The sequence below is a fragment of the Lycorma delicatula genome, chromosome 13, assembly GCF_047948215.1.
Source record: "Lycorma delicatula isolate Av1 chromosome 13, ASM4794821v1, whole genome shotgun sequence".
Taxonomy (NCBI): domain Eukaryota; kingdom Metazoa; phylum Arthropoda; class Insecta; order Hemiptera; family Fulgoridae; genus Lycorma; species Lycorma delicatula.
Genome location: NC_134467.1, coordinates 15,594,682 through 15,618,871, shown reverse-complemented (window position 1 = coordinate 15,618,871; position 24,190 = coordinate 15,594,682). Strand labels below are relative to the sequence as shown.

The following is a 24,190-nucleotide window of genomic DNA, read 5'->3' as shown; positions in this document are numbered from 1 at the left end:
ACAAGGATGTTCTCTATCTCCGTTACTTTTTAATCTTTACATGGAACTAGCAGTTAATGATGTTAAAGAACAATTTAGATTCGGAGTAACAGTACAAGGTGAAAAGATAAAGATGCTACGATTTGCTGATGATATAGTAATTCTAGCCGAGAATAAAAAGGATTTAGAAGAAACAATGAACGGCATAGATGAAGTCCTACGCAAGAACTATCGCATGAAAATAAACAAGAACAAAACAAAAGTAATGAAATGTAGTAGAAATAACAAAGATGGACCACTGAATGTGAAAATAGGAGGAGAAAAGATTATGGAGGTAGAAGAATTTTGTTATTTGGGAAGTAGAATTACTAAAGATGGACGAAGCAGGAGCGATATAAAATGCCGAATAGCACAAGCTAAACGAGCCTTCAGTAAGAAATATAAGTTGTTTACATCAAAAATTAATTTAAATGTCAGGAAAAGATTTTTGAAAGTGTATGTTTGGAGTGTCGCTTTATATGGAAGTGAAACTTGGACAATCGGAGTATCTGAGAAGAAAAGGTTAGAAGCTTTTGAAATGTGGTGCTATAGGAGAATGTTAAAAATCAGATGAGTGGATAAAGTGACAAATGAGGAGGTATTGCGGCAAATAGATGAAGAAAGAAGCATTTGGAAAAATATAGTTAAAAGAAGAGACAGACTTATAGGCCACATACTAAGGCATCCTGGAATAGTCGCTTTAATTTTGGAAGGACAGGTAGAAGGGAAAAATTGTTTAGGCAGGCCACGTTTGGAATATGTAAAACAAATTGTTAGGGATGTAGGATGTAGAGATTATACTGAAATGAAACGACTAGCACTAGATAGGAATCTTGGAGAGCTGCATCAAACCAGTCAAATGACTGAAGACAAAAAAAAAAAAATACATTTTGTGTAGCCTACGATACTCCCCGTAACATAAGGATTCCAAAGCGGGGTCGTACATCTAAATCGATTCAGCCGTTGAGCTGCTACGATGGGGAAACAAAACGTACATCCACCCTAAAAACAAACTCCTTTTTTGGTAGTCGTGTAAAAATTATTACTGGTTGTTTAATTTATTATCGTAGGTCCATTTATAATTTAATGGTTTCTAATAAGTTTATGTAGATTTAAGTAAATTCTTTATTTTTTTTATTAAACTGCTTTAACTGTTCAGCGGATGTAAGATTATTTATTAAGTCTGTTATACAATGTCGTATATATTTATATTTATTTTTGTTCAACCTTATAACAAGGTATTTATTGAAGTATAAAATTACGTCAGTTGGCATCACTAATTAAGTGTAACAGTTTTGTTTGTGAAAGGGTTGTGTTGAGGAGAGATCTACAATCTGATTGCAGTATTATTTTTTTAGGGGATACTCATTTGTTTATATAAGTAAGTAATTTAAATTTTTCTAATGTAAATTATAGAATTCGTTTAATTTTTTTTTGTATTGATGAATCGGTAGTGTGGGCTAAGCTGTTATGTAAATTTGAGTTGTAAAATCGTTTATTTAAGCAGTGTTTGTTAAAATACTTTCATCATATATTGAGGGCACATTTTTATTATTATTAGTCGTTTTTAAATAGTAATTTTCTTTCTATTGCATTGAATATTATAATGCTTTTTTTTATCCGTTATTTTCCGATGCTATCAGAAAGTTTTCAATTAACATCACATCTCAGGAATGGTGCAAATCATACTCATTCATCCTCTGAAGTAATGCCTGAGATTGTTCCGGAGGCTAAGTAGAAAAGCCAGTTTTGTAGTAGACTGTTGAAGCTTTTTATTATAATTAACGGGAGAAAAATCTGTTTCATGATAATTCCTAGTAAATGTCAATCTTTTTTATTAGTGTCGGGTAAAAGTTCCTAAAATAAACTGAGATCAGTTAGAAAAAACTATTGTGATACTCAACAAAGGAAAAAACATCTTCACAAATAAATACACTTATGCCTACTTAATAACATTGCAAACTGTAGATTCTATTAAAAAGCCTGTGAAATTTAGTAGCTTCTCACAAAAACAAGAATTAAAAATAATATATGAAACAAATAAATAAAACATGAACTTTGTATATAAATATTAATACTTATCATTATTCAAGCCCCAGAAGTCTATAATTCTCATTGAATTTTCATATCCATGAGCGTTTTCATTCCTTTTAAGCAGATTATATTCATTTTATAAATATATCTGCTACCTGTTTTTATATGGAATTCTTCCTTTTTTCCCCATCTTTCTCACATAATGGGATCTAGTTTGGATATGTTTTATTTTATTGTTGAACTTTGGGTTATTTGTAAGTTTAATGGGACTCTGATTATCTAATAAGAGGAGGAGTCTGCATTGCATTGACATCAAGTGCACAAAATTCCTTTAACTAGATGTTAAGTCAGACCAACAATTTGGTTGCCCCTATTGCAGCAATACTCTGCTTTCGTAGTGGAAAGTGATGCACATTTCTGCAATTTACTTATCAACACAACTGGTCTACCACAGTATCTATGGAAAGGAAAGTTTCGCTAGTCTATCTTTAAGTGACTGTCACCAACATAATTTGCATCACTGTATGTCTCAATTTGTGTACTGGTTATTTTATTATATCTAATTCCATCTTCAGGATTAGATTTCAAAAATCTGAAAATTTTATTTACCAAATTAAAATTGGCCTTTATTGGTTGACTGTATGCTCTAGATGCAATATTCAAGGCAAAATGTTAAGTCAGGTGTTGTACGTAAATAATTTAAGTTAATTATTTACTTAAGCTAAATGATTTAAGTTTCCAACCATTTCCCTGTAATGTTTTCCATTGAAGATTAGAGGGGATCTTCAGATTACCAAGTTCAATTGGTAGAAATAAAGGTTTACGGTTGCTAAAAATGATATTTTTGTAGAATTATCATTGCATATGCTGAGAGGTCCATCTCTATAAATTCATTTCAGTAATCTGTATCTCAAGATAATTTTTTACTTATATGATTTTAATTCAATTTGAGATTTTAATTTTGTGATTGGCTCATGATCTTTGAAGAAGGACGTATAAGATTATCAACATGATAAACCACCACAATTTCTTTACTGTGATGCATGCAAGGATCACTTTGCCCTCTTCTAGATCATGCTGCTATAAGAAGTGGTTAGGCATACCAACACTTAGAAGCTTGTTTAAGGCCATACAAACCCTTTAATAATTTACACCCATATGTAAAGTTCCATCTCATATCCTTGAGGTTACGACACGAACACATTGTTGTTTAATTGTCTATTGAAGAACGCAGTCTTCACATTATGAGTAAGCTAAAAGTGCCCTGACTGTCTTTAAGTGGGAAATAGGGCTGAAAGTGGCAAAATGATCAATCCCTTTATGTTGACTATAGTCCTTACCAACTAGTCTTGCTTTATACTTAATGATGTCATTCAAATCAGTTCATATAAACATGTCAGAAAACAGCGAATTAGCGACTTTCGGCTCTCAAAACATTTAGATCTGCTTTCTGTTACCTTTGTGAAATTAAACATTACTGAAATACTTGGGGTAAATTTTGTGTTTCTTTATTGTTTTTTATCTAAAAAATTGAATAAAATTTGTCCCAGACCTCTATCTCGCTTAGATTTTAAGAAAAATGAGGTAAAACAAAAACGTTTTGTTGCAAAATACTGTTTTAGGTTTCGAATTTACTTTGCAGAGAATTTACTTTCTAGAAAATTGATGTAAATAACGCCTATTAAAATTAAACACAAATTTGAAAAGTTCAACTTTAATTAGAATCAAAACACACAATCTGGATCGGAAAAGTGATGGATTTTAAACACAACAATTTACAAACAAATGCTAAAATTATAAAAATAAATTTGAAAAATATCTTTCTTAAACTTATTAAAACTGTGTAATTTTTCAGGTACTTATCAAGAAGATACCTGCAGTCAATCTGTAGTTAGTTAGTTGTTGATGGTACCACTGAAAGGAGAAAATAAGTAAATTAAAATTATGATGTAACTTTATATAATACATTGCACCTTCAATTTACATGGGTGTTACATTCTGGAAATTTTCCATGTATAATGAAGTTACGTAAATTGAAGACTCACATTTATTGCAGGAATGCAGGTTAGGTTGTTGTTAAGTTATACAGTAAATGGTATATGTAAAGTACTGTACTCAAAAAATACTGTACTTTACTGTTTTGTTATTACAGTATCATTGTATTATTTTAATGATATTACAGTACATTGTATGTGTTTAAAAAAAAAAAATGTACTATTTATTTATTTTCTTTTTTCAATAGCACCATCTAACACTTAACTGACTAACTACACATCGGCTATGGGCATCTTCTTGAAAAGTACCATTTTTCATAGGTTGGTAATAACACTTGATCAACAATTAAGTTTTGTGTCTACTAGCATTTGAATATTCATTTGAACAGTGTTTTTGCTGTTATTATACTTCAGACACTCACAATAGATGATACCACAAATTTACTTTTATTTGGAGAGTTGACAGGCATGTTATTTATTTATGGTAAAGTAAATAAGAATGGATTGGCTGCTGTACATGAATACTAGGAAAATTATCCTGGTCGATTGATTGTAAAATATTTGAGGCTTTGGGAAGGTGAGTTCAAGAAACAGGTGTGCTTAAACCACGATTTGATGGTGCTAGTGAACATTTTTTGAAAAATGCTAGCACTGAAAAATCAATATTGAATGCAAGACAAGTATTTCCCACCCCAAGCACCAGAAAGTTTAACATCGCTTTCATGTTCTGCAGGAATCATTGTGTCAAGAGCTGTGTCACATGGCCTCACAGACAGATTTAATGTGAGCCACGCGTGCCGATCAGTGTGTTAATATTTGCTTGTTCTTCTGTTCTTATCTTTTCATTAAGAAAGCTTGCATCAGTATCAAATGTATAACCTCATTCAAACCACCATAAAACATAAGCCAAAAATAATCATTAAGGAATTACAAAAGTCATATTTATGAAGTTTTTTTTTTATTTTGTTAAGGATATTTATTTTAATTTGTTTGTTTTTTTGCAGATAATGAATAGGCCTATTAATAATTATTTTATTAATGAAGCTCTGCCTGTTAGTAGAGATATTAAATTAGAGACTGGACAAGATAATGTAGGGGAAACAATATGCATTTTTTTACCAAATCACGTAACTGAAACTGATTCATCATCTGAGCATGTAAGATTTTTTAATTTTTTTCTTGGTTTTCCAATAATTCTTCATTCTTTTGTATTGTTTTTGCCTTCTCTTTTCTTCCTTAAATTACTTACTAATTTGCATCCATTTTTTGTATTTTTATTGGTCCTAGGACTTTCTTATGTTTTTACTTTCTTTTTTCGGTTTGATTTATTTTATCTGATTTCAAACTGAAAATGCATCTTGTGCAAATAGGGTCCTGCAGTTTGATTACCATATTATAGTGCTTGATTTTGGCATCTATCAAGATGTTCTTTTTGTTGAAAATATCTTTCCTTAGTTGGTAGGCTAATTTTATTTTTCTCATTTTTGTTTGATTGGTTTCTTTATGGTTTCACTCTAAACCATTGATTTAGATTATTTTTCCCATGTAATATTTGTTGACTTTATTGATTTTTCCATATTTTGCTATTAGGGACTTGGGGAAATCTTGTTTAATCATAAATTCTTCCGTTTTGAAATAAAATTTTAGGTTTATTTTCCATGCAATTTATTTTAGGTGGTTTACCTGTTCTGCTGCCTTTTCGAGGCTTCCCAAGAAACTTGTAATATTAAACAAGAATATTAAACAGTTGAAAAAAGATTAAACAGTTTAATATCAACTAGATTTGTAATAGGATTAAACAATTTCATGTCATCTGCAAATATTAAATAAAATTTGAATATTGTACTATGAAACTGTCATTTATAAATACTATGAAAATTGGAGAACCCAGATGCATGCCTTGTATTACTCTAGGTCTAACATAAATAGGCTTAGAGATAAAATTGTCAATTTTAACGCAGGGAATTCTGTTTGTATGAAATGAATATGTCCAAGACAATGATTTATTATTAAATCCATACGCAGCAAGTTTTCTTAAAAGTGATTTGATTTTAACTACATCAAACGCACAATGAAAATCAGTATAAATACCAAGATAATAACCATTATTTAGCACATCGACAATATACACATAAGTTCCTCTGTGTAGCTTTACCTTCATAAAAACCATGTTTGAAACTATAAATTTTCTTTATGCAAGATGTAATTTTCATACAAACTAACTTATCTAAGAGTTTGGAAAAAACATTTCATTTGCTGATAGGACAATAATTATTGATATCAGAATTTCACCATTTTTAAATAATGAGTGGATTTACCAAACTCTAAGAAAAACATCAGTGTATGAATAATGATTGAAGAGCGTACCTAAAAATGTACAAAAAAAGGCAGAGCTTTTCTTAATTAAAAGAGGATGAATATTTTCTTGGCTCATCAAAGAATTATCATTTAGTTTGTAAATGGTCTCTTCAGCATCATTCTCAGTTAAAGTGTTACTATAGCGATCATTTGAGTTAGATGTAATTTCAGTCTAGAAAAAAAGTTTTGTTAATACAGACACTCCAAAATTTTTTAGTAAAAAGTTCTACAATATCAGCACTTCCATCAGCATACTAATTTTTAAAATGCATTTTTTTTTTTATGTCTTCAGTCATTTGACTGGTTTGATGCAGCTGTCCAAGATTCCCTATCTAGTGCTAATTGTTTCATTTTGGTATACCCCCTACATCCTACATTCCTAATAATTTGTTTTACATATTCCAAACGTTGCCTGCCTGCACAATTTTTTCCTTCTACCTGACCCTCTAATATTAAAATGACTATTCCATGATGCCTTAATATGTGGCCTATAAGTATGTCTCTTCTTTTAGCTATATTTTTCCAAATGCTTCTTTCTTCATCGGTTTGCTGCAACACCTCTTCATTTGTCACTTTATCCACTCGTCTCATTTTTAACATTCTCTTATAGCACCGCATTTCAAAAGCTTCTAATCTTTTCTTCTCAGATACTCCGATCGTCCAAGTTTCACTTCCATTTAAAGGGACGCTCCAAACATATACTTTAAAAAATTTTTCCCGACGTTTAAATTAATTTTTGATGCAAACAAATTATATTTCTGACTGAAGATTCGTTTTGCTTGTGCTATTCGGCATTTTATATCGCTCCTGATTCTTCCATCTTTAGTAATTCTACTTCACAAATAACAAAATTTTTCTACCTCCATGATCTTTCTCTTCCTATTTTTATATTCAGTGGTTCATCTACATTTATATTTTTTTATTTCATTTACATTTCAAATCAGAAAACATTACTGAGGATGGGCTTATGGCCGAAAGTGCTCTAAAGGAAATAAAGTAAAAAAAAAAAAAAAAAAAGTAAGAATATTTCTTTAATTCTGCACTTGGCGGATTGGCTGAAAACAAAAAGTGTTCAAAATATATATATATATATATATATATATATATATATATATATATATATATAGTTAAAATTTCACGTACAGAATAATAATGGACTCAGGTACTCCAATCGACCAAGTTTCACTTCCGACCAAATTTAATTGTGGCTGCACTGTTAATGTATGTGGTAAGTGAATTAGAAATGCAATTTATCTTTCTAATAAACATTTTATAAAAATCATTTACATATTTACTTTGTAGCATTCATTTTTTGTTTTGTGTTACAGCAAGCAGATTTAGTAAAAGAGGAACCGCTTGATATTATTAATAGTGATATTCCAAAAGATCCTTTAGCAATTGAAGAGACCACCTTAGTTAAATCAGAAAATGTGAAAGTTGAAAATGAAGTGGTAAGGGTATTAATTTTGCATACAGTGAAACACCAATTGTCCAAATGTACCTGTGCAAGGCCAAATCTGGATAATTGGAAAGGATAATTTAAGAATGTTTTTATCATATACATTGAACTACTCATTTTAATGTTAATTGGTTAACATACTAAATTTGGGTAACGAAAAAGAAACTTGGAATGTAAGCAGTGTAAGAAAAGAGAGATACAGTTATATGGTACAAAAAATACATGTGTAGAAATTTGCTTTTATAAATGGTTTAAGACAGGCATAAATATATGCATATTTTTTGCTAAATGAATTGTATCAAAATCAGTTATAAAAACCCCAGTAAAATAAAGATCGATAAAAAGAATTCTCCTGAAGTTAAGATTTGAATGATATTTAAAATTTTTCTAAAATGTATTAGTTTTTTAAATTGCCTAGACTGTATTTAAGTAGTCCAGGTAGTTGGACATCTGGAAAATTGGTGTCCTGCTGGAAAATTGGTATCTTTTCATTATTATACATGTTACCTAATATGTTTAAATTTTGGATTGTATACAATTCATTTCTTAATTCCTACACAGTGCTTATCACAAAGTTCTCCTATGATTTTTATAACCCATTCTACTTGTGAAAATAATGAAAAATATTCGTGTAAACATCTCCTAAAATGATTCATTTGCATGTTTCAGCTATTGAAAGATTTCACTCAGATTTCAGCAGCCCCAGTGAAATTAGCTGATACTTAGATTTTTAGGATGTTAATTACGGGACAGAATTAGTGATTTCTTATGGCATTTGACCTGAAAAATCTAATGAAATAGATTCCAGAACCATATCTGCAGTTGTTTTTGAGAAATCTAGGGTGAAAACCAATAAATTCAGGTAATAAATATATAACCTATCAGGGTTGGTCTAATGGTGAACACGTCTTCCTAAATCAGCTGATTTGAAAGTCTTGAATTCTATCATTCAAGTCCTAATAAAGTCAGTTATTTTTACATGGATTTGAATACTAGATCATGGATACCGGCGTTCTTTGGTGGTTGGGTTTCAATTAACCACACACCTCAGAAATGGTCGAACTGAGACTGTACAAGACTACACTTCATTTACACTCATACATATCATCCTCATTCATCCTTTGAAGTATTATCTTAATGGTAATTACCAGAGACTAAACAAGAAAAAGAAAGAAAGAAAAGGTAATGAATATATAAAACTATTAAACAAAACTCGGAGAGAATTACATTCCAAACAAAGTTGTGTATTATAAATTAATTAAAAAAAGAAAGAGAAGAAAAATTTGAGTTATTTAGAGACAGTACACTAGACCAAAGTGCCTTATATGTACCAGTTTATAATAAATGTTCAAAGATGAACCTACCTTCTTCAACACATTTCTTGACACACTTCTGTACTGCTTTTGTTGCTTTTTTGAGTTGTTGAGGAATGTCCTTAAGTTGCATAGCCGCATCCATAATGTGGACAATTATTTCCTCACGAGATTGTATATTTATTTTGTATACAATATTTTTCATTCATTCCCAGATGCAAAAATCTAAAGGTGTTAGATCATCAAGCAATCTTGATAGCCAGGAATGTGTACCTTCACAATCAATCCATTTCTCAGGGAATTGATGATATACGTAAGTGGAAATGGCACAAGAGAAGCAGGGAGGCGTGCCATCGTGCTGGAAGTATACTTGACATCTCAGCGCCAGAGCAACATCTTAAAGCAGCTGCAGCAGTTCTTCTTAGAGCAAGTATACCTCAGAATTTAAGCAGCCAGGTAATATGAATGGTTCCAAACAGCTGATTGTGAAGAAGGCTGCGCCATACATTGATACTAAATTGGTGTTGAAAATTGCCTCCCACCATTTCATGAGGATTTATATCTTTCCATGTATGCTCATTGCCATATGTTCATGCCATATCGGGTGAAATTTGCTTCTTCTATAAACAAAGCATACTTTTAGAATTGTCAGTTCGTATTCTACCAGTTGCAGAACTCCAAGTGAAGCAAATTGTCTCGTGGTTGTACATGTTTAACTGGCTGCTTATGATAAGGACAAAACCTTTTTGTTTAACTGTATTCTAAATTATCGAATGAGAATCTCCAATGGACTTAAAAAGACTTTACAAACACTTGGTACATCTTGACAAGACGTACCAACACTTGGTGTGCATTGAACTGCAATCAGTAATAAGTATATCAATAACAGTGTCATGCTGGAGAGATTGATTAATCGTAGCTCGTACAAATACTACGTAGTGTAACCTGTTTCCTGAAGATTGCAAAAAGATCAAAACATATTTCAAATTCTATTGCAGTAGAATCATGTTCAAACTGAAATTAACAGAAAACTTTCGCTAACGACAGCACATTTACATTATCGGATATACTTAAGTATCTTACAGAATAATTCAAATGCTAATACAGTATTGTGCATTGTTGATCATCTGTTATTTTATTGCCAACTTTGAAATAATTTTTCAAATTAATTTAATTTAAATTAATATATGTATATATTTTGTTATTTCTAGTTTTTATTTTTTTAACAGCAAATTCTGTTTTTACAGAAGAAATGGTTTTTATTTACATTAAGTAAGTACTTTTTGGGCACTTTTAGTAATATTGTTGTAATATGTTTCTAAAAGAATTCAAACTTTTCTTTGTTTTATTCCACTGAACTTACACCATTTTTTTTGTTTTTTAGAATTAAATTCTCTACAAGATTTATTTAAGTTTTATGCGTTTATTAACCATTTAACAAAGTTACTTTACGTCAAATATAAAAAACAGGGTTTTATTACCCCAGTTTATTTGTTTTCACCTTGAATTTCTCAAAACCTACTGCAGATATTGTTCTGGGACCTAGATCTTTCAGATCCATAAGAAATCACTTATTCTGTCCCTTAATTAACATCTTAAAATTTCAGTACGACCTCATTTCACCAGGGTAGCTGAAATCTAATCTAAATTTTTCACTAACCGTAACTCACAATCGAAGCACTTTGGGACATATGTGTATTTGAACATTTTCCATTGTTTTCATGAGTATAATAGGCTATGAAAGTCCTGGGAGAAGTTTATGATATTTTGTATGTGTTCGAGGGCTAACTGCTAAATATTAACTTATAATCCCTTTCTTTTATTAACAAAAAAATAAAAATAAATAAATAAATAGAATTAATAAATAATAATTAAGTAAAAATAATCAACATTTGGAAATTAAATTATCTATAAATTAATTGACAACAGACTGCTCTAGTGGGAAAGCGTCATCTCAGAGAGAGCCACCTGGTGCACCACCATTGGTCCACTCTGTGCCAATAGCAGCTAAAGTAAAATTGTGAGCAATACAACAAATAAACCCACACACCATCCTTTTTTTTAAGAAAAGTGATAATCTATGTAGACTAATATTAATTATTTATTAATACTTAATTTCACATTTTGTAAGGTTTTATATCTTCTTTTTTTTTAAGAAATCTGAGATCTCATTGAATGATGAAGTTTCATCAGAGCTTAATTTTAATATGAAAGCCACCGATGAACTTCAAATAAATGATGAGTATTTACACACGGTAAAGACAGAAGAGGAGGTTGGATTTGATTCGGGTCATGTAAGTATTAGTGATGACTAAAATGTGTGTATTTTAACTTGTTGATTGAGTTAACATTTTTAATAAGCTCTGGGTGATTTTTTCATAATTGTATTTGAATATTTATCAGGTAAGCAATAATACCAACTTGATACAGATTAAACTCAGTTGTGACATAAGATTTTATTAATAAAAAAAAAGGTAAAATAAAACTTAATTCTGTATTTACATTAGAAAAACCTAAGATATTTACCATAGTATTATTTATAATATAAGATTATGTTATTATAATTATTTATTTATTGAATATTTGCTTAGTTTGATGATATATATATATATATATATATATATATATATATATATATATATGTATACACACACACACACACACACACACACACACAAGGTCTGTAAATAAACTTATGAGATTTTTTTTTTTTGGCAGCCTAAGTGGCAACACTGTAAAGTTACTAGTAAACATATGGTTATATAAACAGCTGATTTATATTAGGTATTAATATGTTTAGTGTATTGTTGCCACGTGAGACGTAAATAAACTTTTTGTACACTGTAAAGTTACTAGTAAACATATGGTTATATAAACAGCTGATTTATATTAGGTATTAATATGTTTAGTGTATTGTTGCCACGTGAGACGTAAATAAACTTTTTGTGAAACAAGTTTTTTTTGTTACAAAAATGTGTGATACTAATTATGAGGAATGTTATGCAATCAAGTTTTGTGTTAAACACTGTGAGAATGCTACTGAAACTTTTTCATAATTGAGAAGGGCATATGGCGATGACGCTCTGTCACCAGCTCAAGTTTTTAGGTGGTTTAAAGCATTTTCAGGTGACCGGGAATCAGTTGCTCTGTCAAATCATTAACATCAAACAGTGATGACATGTTGAGCGAATCAGAGACTTGATATGGTTCGACCGGTGATTAATTGTCGATATGATTGCAGAACAATTGAATTTGAACTGTACCACGGTCCATCAAATTTTGACAAATGAATTGGACATGGAAAAAGTTTGTAGAAAATTGGTCCCAAAAACCTCACTATTGAACAGAAAAACAACAGGGTGGAAGTGTGCTGCAATCTTCTAGGACGAATTGAAACTGATCAAGATTTTCTAAAAAATGTTATTACTGGCGATGAATCTTGGGTATTTGTGTATGACCTATGAGAGCTATTCAGAAAGTAAAGGAACGTTTTGGAATTTTAAAAAACGAAGTACAAGAAAAACCTTTTATTATGTACATGTGAAAGAGGGACTAAAATACTATTTTTCAACATAATCACCATACAAATTCAGGCACTTATCATAGCGGTGGACAAGCTTTGAAATTCCTGTGTCATAGAATTCTGTTGCCTGTGATCTCAACCACTCAGTGACGCGTTTTTGGCACCCATCTTGCACAAAATTTGTGGTAGCCTAGCTTCTGTGAAATAATTTCAAACAATAAAGTCCGTGAAACTTGTGGGAAACATAGAGAAAGCTCAGTTATTGTGAAACGGCGGTTTTCACGAATCTTTTCGTCAACTTTGGAGACCGGATCGTCAGTCACAATGCTCGGACGTCCACTCTTCTCTTTATCATGAACATTTGTTGGGCCATTTTTAAACTGAATGCACCACTTCTTGACAGAACTTTCATTCATTACGTTGTTCCCGTACACTTCACATAGTTCCCGATGAATTTCTATTGGTTTTAAGTTTTTTGCCAACAAAAAACGAATCACAGACCGCACCTCACAACTGGCAGGATTTTCGATTGCAGCACACATTTCAAATTTGTATATAAAAAAACGGGCAGTGCGGAGATGTTCCCGTTGTCACGGCTGGATGCTGACTGAGGTGCCGAGCACGAGCACACCAATATATACGCGATTGGCATGCGCCTGGCGGCGTCAGGTGGAAACGTTCCTTACTTTCTAAATAGCCCTTGTAGAAACAAAACGCCAGAGCAAGGAGTGGTACACTTCAAACCCACCACTACCCAAAAAAGCAGAAATGAGCAAATCAGAAGTGAAAACCATGCTAATTTGTTTCTTTGGTAGTAATGGCATTGTCCATAAGGAGGTTTTGCTTACATGACAGACTGTAAATCATTATACTTACCGAGAAATTCTTGAAAGACTGCGGAAAAGAGTTGCCCGCGTGAGATCAGCCATCAAAGTTAACTGAATGCTACATCAGGACAACTGCACTCTCAATTAATAAGTTTTTGGCAAAGAAAAACATTTCTGTAGCTCCTCAACCACCTTATTCATCTGACTTGAGTCCCTGTGACTTTTTCCTGTTCCCAACTTTAAAAAATACACTTAAAAGGACACCATTTGTGAACAATAGAAAACAAAAAAAATGTAACCAACCATCTGAAGGATATTCCACTTTCTGAGTTCCAACACTGCTATGAAGAGTGGGAAAACTGTTTGAAGTGTTGCGTGGCTTCCCAAGGAAACTATTTTGAAGGTGATACGAGTCCGTGTATAATTTGATTGTAAATAAAAAGTTTTTCTGAACCAGTCTCATTACTTTATTTACAGATCTCGTGTGTGTGTGTGTATATATATATATATATATATATACATATACATATACACATATACACATACACATACAGTAAGTATCGTTCATAGTGACATCAAATATAATGAGATATCGGATATAGTGACCAAAAACTGGTCTCTTGGTTAGTTTGGTATGCTGTTGATGCATAAATACAGAATGTTCATTGTTTTTATCCGCTGATATTGGTTTTAGTAATATATCTGCTATTATGAATAATTTTTCCTACTGCAGTGCAACATTTTATCACTTATAATGACGGACAGAAATGATTCATCACTAATATAATACATCATTAATATCTACATTGTAGCTACAGAAATATTTTATGGTTAAAATTAGTCATAATTTCCTTTTTTCTTACATTTTTACTGTACTTGTGTTCAGATTACTGTAAACTGAAGCAGTCACATTCAATTATTATTAATCTTTTGCTGTGAGCGTATCTGTTACTTTCCACTTTTAGTCGTCTCGTGCTGCTACCTAGCGAGAGCTAAAGCTTCCCGACAAGCTCTGATCGTACGATATTCTACGTCATGATGCCACAAGGAGTGGTCATGATCGTAGTAACCTGATTTCATTCGGCATCCAAATCCTGCAAAGAGCAGCCATATTTTTCATTTCGCACATTATCTGACGATTAGAAACTAATAAGAAATTGCCTAAGAATTAAGCATGGGTCATTCGACAATATTGGTGACATGAAAAAACTGCGTAAAAATTAAGAAAACTTTTAAAACAAATTCTATGATATCAAACAAATTATGTATGGCCTAGTCAACATAATGATGTAGACCAAGCACTATTAAAATGAAATACTGTAGTGCTAGTAATATCTGAACAATTTTTCTGAAAAATTTGGTAAACCACGTGAAATAACTTAGCTTGGATGCAATGGTTTTGTCAGTGTTACGATATTGTGTCTGGAAGAATAAGTGGTGAGGCCACAGCAGCTCGAACTGATGTGTCACTAAAATGACTAGAAACCATTTGGCCAAAAAAAAGAAGCCTATTTGGACGAAATATCTCTAATTCTGATGAATCTGGTTTTTTTTTAACTGATGCCAGTAAGAACCTTTCGGTTTAAAGGCAAAACATATTCGGGTGGAAAATTATCAAAAGAAAGACTAACTGTACAAATTACTACAAATATGATTGGAAGTGACAAAAAACTTAAGGTTATAGGGAGAAGTGCTGAACCCTGAGACGTTTTTTAAATTTGAAATCGCTTCAAGAAAGCTTGGATAACAAGTGATATTCTTTATGGTTTGGTTACAAAAATGGGAACATCAAATAAAAGACTGAAAATGACAATATACTGCTGCTCATTGCCAAGTGACAATACTCGTCCACATGTCGAAAATTTTTCATATATATAGTCAGTATTCTTAACACTGAAACCAGCAGTCTTACAGTCCTTAGATCAAGGCGTACCCTGACCTAAGCACTTTAAGACTGCTTCACGAACAAGTCTGTAAAAGTCCACTACAAAATCCAATTTCTCTAATGATACAGGATTTAGATTAAAAAAAGGAAACAAATAACTATTCTTGATGCTATAATTATGTTAGAAAGATCATGGAATGACGTTCCTTCACTAACTAAAAAAGTTTTTTTCTATATGCACGATTTTTATCACAGGCTGGCGAAGTTATTAACGTTGCACATGAAGAAAAACCTTTTGCAGAATGGGGGCAATAGCCTGCAAAACCAACCATCGTCAAATGCGTTGTTTGAAGATTATCAAGAAGTTGACAAAGATTTATAAATGCATGAAATTGTAACAGGTGATGGTGTAGTGGTTTCAGTATTAGCAGAAATAGATGGGGACATAGGTAATGACAACAATGATGACATTAACCCACCAAATTTTCCAGAAGTTTTAGCGGCAATATAAACAGTTGGCCAGTTTCTCAGTTTTACAGACGTTGCTAATGAAGAAACAAGGAGTGTTTGTTTTGATTTAGAAAATTATCTTCAAAAACTGTATTACAACATGAAATATTGAAAACAAGGCAGAATAACAGACTTTTTTCATAAAAAATAAGTTTCCTTTTTTTCTTTAACTTTTTTACTTTGTTGTATTTGTATTTATTATTGAATATTTTTGTTTTTTTTGTATTATTTTATTGTGGAAATAAATTATTATTACTGTATTCCAACAATACCCATGTAGATGGCATATTAAAGCAGTACCACTAAGCTACCTAAACATCTGTTATTGTGATTTAGGTTGTAATGACCTAAAATCATCAGTCCTTTGGAGGTCGCTATAAATTATATTTACTGTATATGTATCGGGTGTTTCTTAACTAGACCGCCAAATTTCTGATGTGGTTGTCTTATAATAAAATAAAGTAAAAAGTTCCTATAAACATGGGACTGAAAATGCTTTTGTTTTCCCCCTGCTGCTATTTTGTTTTTTTTTTTTCACTAAATAATTTTTATCTCCAGAATGGTTTGACTAATTATGTTGAAATTTGGCATGGTACTTATTAATATAAAGACCTGTTTTAGAAAAATAAAACAACCTTATCTAATAATATTTTTCAAAATGGCGGCCATTTAAAATGTTTAAATCTTAATAATGAAAACACAATAAATTTTGTTAAAAAACTACACGAGTCAAAAAAAAGTTTTCTTTTTTAATTTATACAAACTAGCATATTTGGTTTTTTTTTATTTGCTTCATAAAATAACGAAGACAACTGATGTTACAGGTATATCATTATTTGCATAACAGGATGTTCGAACTAACCTAAAACAAAACGTTTTTCGTGATTTTACAATCATCTGTTGTTAAAAATAAAAAAAAACCATTGCAGCAGAAGTTTGGCAGCCTATTTTAGAAACACCATGTGTGTGTAAAAACACTATAATCTGCAGGATGTATGGACAAAAGTTCCAAAAGAACAGGCTATTTTAAGGGAATCAGTTAATATTATTTAACAATATTTTTTTTTAATAAACAGCAGCTCACCATGTTTTAACATAGGTTAGTCAACTTCAATGCAAGCACCATTTATAGCTCGGCAGACTTAGATGATAATCTAACGCTTGCCAGGTTTTAAGACCATTTGCAGCATTATTAGACCAACACCTTCAATAATTTTCTGTTTTAAATCGTCAAAATCTCAAACTTCTCTTTACAGCTTTAAAAAAACTCCAAGCAAAAAAATTCAAAGTGATACCTGAGGGACTAGATGATAATGCAGTTGGGCCTCCTTCTCTGATCCAACTTCTGGAGAAGCATTGTTCAGGAACATGGTAACATCTTGATAAAAGTGTGGTGGTGCACTGCCCTGTTGGAAACTGAGCAATGGCAAAGTTTTAAAGCATGTCAAGCTATGTGTGCCCTGTCAAAAAATAAATAAATAAGTAAACCAATGATGCCATTTTTTTCTGATAACCAAACATTGACTTTGAGTGTGTCCCTTTCATATTTGATTACTCTGTGGGGGTTTACAGTACACCAAATTTGACAATTGTGTAACTATCTTTTGTGCATGATGAGTTTTCTCACTACTAAATAAAATATCAATATAATTAGGATTGTTTTTTGTCTGATGCATTACCTCTGCAGCAGAATGATATCATTGGCAGCAGTCATTTGTTTTAATGTGTTGCAGTTGTAACTTGTACTCTTACAGAGTGCTTATGAGCAATATCGTGAAAAGTAGAAAGACGAATCTGCAGTTTATAACTACTACTAAATGAATGCTTCACTTACTTGATGCACACTCTTCTTCATTACTGACATTTTTGGATGATTTTCAGTTTGTGAAACCAAGCTTCCAGTCTCGTAGTCGTATTCTTGGAATATGAATATACTTCATATTGTACGAAAATTGATATTCCATTCAGTTTATACAAGGCATTGAACGTATGTAACAAGTGAAACTTCACTAACCAAAGCACGCCTGAACCTTTTGTTGTGGGCTCCATATCTCAACTGACTACAATTGGATTGGTCTGCGCATCAGTTTTCTGCTGACTCTGAGAGTACATGAAACAAATCTTGGAGGTATATCCTGTTTGAGCCTACATTTAAGAGATTACGACTGGTTTTCTAAATATAGGCTATTAATTGTGGATACCTTTAGACCAGACATCCTGTATATAATATATGTATAAAATGGTTTGTAGATCTGATCAACATGGATATAGAAGTAATTAATTTTTTTTTTAATTTTACAGGTTACTATCGATGAAGGAATCATCAAGGGAAGTACCACAAAAAGTTTTATTTGTAACTTTTGTCAAAAGTCATTTAATTGTAAAAATAATTTAAATAACCATCTTAATATTCATAGAAATGAGAGAAATTATGATTGTAACTTTTGTCAGAAGTCATTTAATCAGCGTTCTACTTTAAACTTTCATTTAAATATTCATTCTAATGAAAAAAATTACATTTGTAATGTTTGTCAAAAATCATTTAATCGTAAATACAGTTTAAAGAGACACATTATTAATAGTCATGCAAAAGAAGGAAATTATATTTGTAACTTTTGTCAGAAGTCTTTTTATCAAAGTTATGCATTAAAATTACATTTAAATATTCATACTAAGGAGAACAGTTATATTTGTAACTTTTGTCAAAAGTCATTTAATCGTAAATCCAGTTTAAAGAGACACATTATTAATAGTCATACAAAAGAGAAAAATTATATTTGTAAGTTTTGTTCAAAGTCTTTTAATGAAAGTTCTGCTTTAAAATTACATTTAAATATTCATACTAAGGAGGAAAATTATATTTGTAAATTTTGTCAAAAGTCATTTAATTATAAAAACAATCTAAAGACACATCTTAATACTCATACGAAAGAGAAAAATTATGTTTGTAACTTTTGTCAGAAGTCTTTTTATCAACGTTATGCTTTAAAATTACATTTAAATATTCACACTAAGGAGAATAATTATACTTGTAACTTTTGTCAAAAGTCATTTAATCATAAAAACAATTTAAAGAGACATTTTAATAGTCATAAAAAGAATTCTTTATATTTAATAGTCATTTAGAAGTCATTACAACTTTTGTCACAACTCTTTTAATGAAAGTTCTGCTTTAAAATTACATTTAAATATTTATACTAAGGAAAAAAAATTATATTTGTAATTTGCCAAAAGATTTTGAATCATCTTTCCAGTTTGAAGGTGCATGTTAATTTACACACCAAAGAGTGTAACGTTATTTATATAAATTTTGTCAAAAGTTTTTTAATCGCAGTAATAATTGAAAAAATACATTAACTTTCACACTAAAAAAAATTTCTGTTTGTAAATGTTATCAAAAATCTTTTAACAAGAATTATACTTTAAAAAGACATCTTAATAATATCTAAATTAGAGAATCATTATGACCTTTAAAAAGTCATTAAGAAATTTGGTTAAGGAAAAAAATTATAGCATTCTTTCATTTATGCATAATTTAAAACAAGTATAACAGAACTTATTTATTGTATATAATTTAACATTACATTTATCTCAATTTTTGTATATGTTACAACTTAATGGAGAGAGGTTTCTACCTTGTATACCTCAAACAAAGGTGATTTTAAAAAAAAAATTAAAAGCTAAAAATGCAATTGTTATCTGTGTAATTTGTATATAATATTTATTTAGTAAAAAAGAAAATAAAAGATTTTGATCGACACAAAGGTAAGGTAAACCAATTGGTCAGGATATCACTGAACATGGGGGTCAATGGTATAAGGGATAATTACACTGGTCAACAAAATTTAATGTTTTGTTTGTTAAATGAGAGTGAATGGTTGATTCTTATATTATTTTTAATGCTGATTTCATATATGGTATTTGCATATATGACTTTTTTCTATCAGGCTCAATTTTTTTTGTATTGAAATTTCTTTTGAAACAAAAAATGTATCATGAATGTAATATGATAATTTATGTATATGCATTTTTGGGTTCCATTTTCCCTGGTATCATGTTTCCATTGTACATATCCTGGTGAAAGCATTCTTCATGTTCATCACTGATAGCACTGAGAGTGTTGGGAAAATCCAAATCTGAATGTAAGAAATGGATTTTGAACAACATGTTACATTCAAGAAGTAAAGAAGTTCACTTTGAAGTTACTTTGAGTGAACTTCTTCACTCACAAATTCTCTGTAATTACTGGCCTTGTGGTTTCCAATAAAGATGTTTACCACATTATGAAATGATTTTTATGCAGCAACTACCAAGTCATCCAAACATTCTTCTACAAACACCAGATTGCTCATTAGTTTTCTTATTTGTGGTCCAACAAATATACCTTCCTTTATTTTAACATCGCTTATATTAGGGAATTTGTTTTTTAGAAGCTGAAACCCTGCACCATTACAAACCATTGCTTAAATAACATTTTTGAGTAAACCTAGCTTAATGTTTAGTGGGAGAAGTTAAACGTTTTCTGGTTTTACTAATGCCTAACAACATTCTTCTCTCCTACTGTCATTACGTCTCTCTTTGGCTATTGCTCTTTTATGTAATGGTTTTTTCTATCCCTGCTGTCCCACTCGCACAAAAAGCAACAGAACTTAGTGTATCTAAGTTGCAATCCAAGTAAAAGTGCTATTACTTTCAAACTTGCTGATTACAGCTTGGAAAAACTAATAGAATATAAGCTGTGAATTCATACAGACAGGCACATTGGAGATGCAACAGACAACTGTGAAAAATTTATTGAAAAGCTTTCCTTAAAGGTTTTTTCCTGACTAGCCACCATTTTGTTTCAAAACATTAAATTCATATTTAAAACAACTGAGAGAAAATTTAAATAATAATCATAGGTTAGCTACCCCTAACCTTATTGATTTTTCTGAGAACTATTTGTTTGTTGTGCAAGGTGCTGTTCAAGGATTCAATTAGGAAAACAGCCAAGCTACACTGCATCCATTCATGGTTTATTACAATAGAAACAAGCTTCAGAATCTTAGCATTTGCTTGGTCAGCGATTGTCTGCACCATGATATCATTGCTGTTCATATATTTTTGACTGAACTGATCAAGTACTTGAAGATAGTGACTGAAATAAAGCATATACACTATGTCAGTGGTGGTTCAGCTGCTCAGTTCAAGAATGTTATCAATTTGTGCCACCATGAAGAAGAGTTTGGGATAACAACTGAATGGAACTTCTTTGGTACTAACCGTGGAAAATCATCTTGTGATGGAATTGGAAGTACTACAAAACAATCAGCTGCATTTGCCAGTCTTCAGCGACCTGTAGAAAACAAGATATTGACACTAAGAGACTTATTTGAATTTTGTAAAGTAAAAATATACCAAAATCGGGCTCCCATTCTGTGGCATTTTTTATGTTTCCCAAATCATTATAATTTTAAAAATTGCACAGTTAAGTCCTCACCAAAAGCTTTATTATTTTTCAGACATCTGATTATTATGTTCTTTATTCTTGTTTATTCATGGGACTTCAGTTTTCTAGTTTAGTACAGGTTATACAAAAAGTTGAGCTTTTCTTAGGTTTTTTTACAGTTTTTCAAAATAATTTGCTAAAATTTTACAATTGCAGGTTTATATGACTTATGCTTTATCTGTACTTAATGTTTTTGAAAATAATTTTCCTTGTTAAATAGACTATTTTATGGTAATTAAAAAAAAAACACAGTTTAAGAAATACATTTATAATATGTAAATTGTGAATTTTATATGATGTAAATAATATTTTGTTCGTAATGTAAAAGATTTTAGAATTATTAGTTTGATTTTATTATAAGTCTGTGAAATCAATACCACAAACGATGGTTTATATATTTAGATATATTAAAAAATTGTTTTATCAATTAATTTTAAAATGTACATTCCATATTGCTTTTTTATTTAAAACTTACCCCATTCCTTTTTGAAAAAACAAATCGATTGTATTGTAGTGTAATCGGATGCAAGTTTATTATTTATCTTGTACTAGTAATGATGATTAAATCTAAAAGCTACCGACTTTGTCCCATCTACATGGTGAGAGTGGTACTACTGTGTGTCTACATCCAGGTTTGGGATTTGAATCTAAGGTTGGTTTTGAATTTTTTAATACATTACATAAATAAATTATTTGTAAGTGACTGAAGATATTTGTCAGACTGTCAGTTTAAATAAATAAAAGATAAAATATTATTTACCAGTATCTTTTGTATTTTAAATTTCTTTTCGATCAATTCCTTTTAAAAATGATGTGTAATCTTTCCCTTCACATTTAAATTTTTAGTGTTGCAACCATGGGCATTTCCGTGACGTAGCCTCATATTAACAAATAGAATGTTTTGAGGTAGTATTATTTATAAAAATGTCATTGTTCTATGTTAAATGCTTGAATAGTTATTACTATGTGTGTTTATACCCTGCCTATATTCCTTATTCTTTTATATGTCATTATTGTAATCTTACTTTGTTGTTAAGGTATTTATGGACCATGTTAAAGATAATTTGTTACAACATTAGTTTTATGTTTTAACCGATTTTCTTTCTGTTTTCTCAGCCCATTTCTTTCCATAATCATCTTCTTTTTCTATTTCTTAAAGAAGTCGGCAAAAAATTTTTTTTTGAATTTCTGAAATGGGTCTCGTATTACTGGTGTAATTAGTTTTGACCAATGTTTTCAAATAACATTAAAAAAAATTACATAACATCTAGTCTCCACAGAAACAGATGTTTATCATTCAAAAATTCAAAAGCTTGTATCTGGCTAATGTAAAATGGCATGAACTTTATTATTTTGCCATTTCATTACATATTCTTTTCTCTATTAGTTGAAAATTGATTGTAGAGATGTTGCCACCAACCAGCTTGAGGAATAAAAATGAAATGCAGACCATCTGTTTTTCTTTACATTTCAATTGTTGAAAGAACTTAGTTTTTCTTTATATGGTTTTTTTGTTTTGCTTTATTTCTTTTAATATCCTCATCCATAGTATCCAGTCGTGATTCATTTGCAGTGTGTATCCATGATAGAGCTAGACTATGATGTAACTTAAACTGAGATTATAGTTTGCATATTACATATTTACTCGCATATTAGAAACCCCATCCGTGACAATTACTCTTGACGTCACACGGCCTTGAATTGCACTTCCACCCTACCCTAATATGATACTAGGTTTAGTTTGGCTGCAGTCTACAGTCTATAGTACAATGGATAGCGTAGCAATGCGGCTAAGGTAGATGAAAGCATCAGAACTTGTATCAACATGCAGTACACAGTTCCTGGAGCTAACGTCTTAAATATGTCCCTAAAAGTTTTTACTTTACAAGTACAGAGAAAATATATGTACCATTTGGGATTCCTTACCAACATATCTTTAGTAAGAGGAAGAAATGATAAAAGAGAGATGTCACGAGCATTACAAATGGCGTACTGCAAAGTTAAGCGTAAATGATATTGATAATTGTGATGGGCCAATCTGAAAGTGAAAGATTGTGAACTGTGTCTGATGAAAGGTAATTAGCGACACCTGTTCTGATGTCATTTATTTACAAAGTCTTATTTCCTGCTATTACTGTTTAGATTATCGCTTTAGTTCTGCTCTAACATGCCACAACACTAGTGCCTTTTTTTTCCTGTTTAGCCTCCGGTAACTACCGTTTAGATAATACTTCAGAGGATGATATGTATGAGTGTGAATGAAGTGTAGTCTTGTACATTCTCCGTTCGACCATACCTGAGATGTGTGGTTAATTGAAACCCAACCACCAAAGAACACCAGTATCCACGATCTAGTATTCAAGTCCGTGTAAAAATAGCTGGCTTTACTAGGACTTGAACGGTGGAACTCTCGACTTCCAAATCAGCTGATTTGGGAAGACGCATTCACCAATAGACCAACCCGGTGGGTGCAACACTAGTGCCTACTTAGTTCTACTCTGTAATGCTAGTGTCTACAAGTTTGTATCTCATCTGCCAGTGCCAATGTCTCAAACCCAGCTACAGGCGACAACTACTCTGATCTCACATGACCTTGAAATGTCTCGACCTAATACACACACTGCTCTGACCTCAGATGCCTAACATTGGACCAAGATAAAATACAAGATTTAGATTTAGGGAGATAGGCCATGTTGAGGCACTCCACCTGTAGTAATTACCTGTGGAATGGAATGCAAAGTTGACTGGAGTTTATTTCTCCCTACTTATCGCAGAACCTGG

General features: G+C 31.2%; 1 protein-coding gene across 1 annotated transcript; it reads left to right on the top strand.

Moving 5' to 3' along the window:
* The first annotated feature begins 1,311 nt into the window (after positions 1-1,311).
* LOC142334024 (uncharacterized) lies at positions 1,312-8,589 on the top strand. Its single transcript, XM_075381691.1, has 4 exons — positions 1,312-1,399; positions 5,051-5,203; positions 7,733-7,855; positions 8,533-8,589. The coding sequence occupies exons 2-4, from the start codon at positions 5,054-5,056 to the stop codon at positions 8,587-8,589; spliced, it is 330 nt and encodes a 109-aa protein (XP_075237806.1). The 5' UTR covers positions 1,312-1,399; positions 5,051-5,053.
* The last annotated feature ends 15,601 nt before the right edge of the window (positions 8,590-24,190 follow it).

Coding starts and splice junctions, on each gene's coding strand:
- LOC142334024 (XM_075381691.1), top strand. CDS start 5,054: ATGAATAGGCCTATTAATAATTATTTTATTAATGAAGCTCTGCCTGTT. Junction 5,204..7,732: donor CTGATTCATCATCTGAGCAT/GTAAGATTTTTT, acceptor TTTGTGTTACAG/CAAGCAGATTTAGTAAAAGA. Junction 7,856..8,532: donor TGAAAGTTGAAAATGAAGTG/GTAAGGGTATTA, acceptor TGCATGTTTCAG/CTATTGAAAGATTTCACTCA.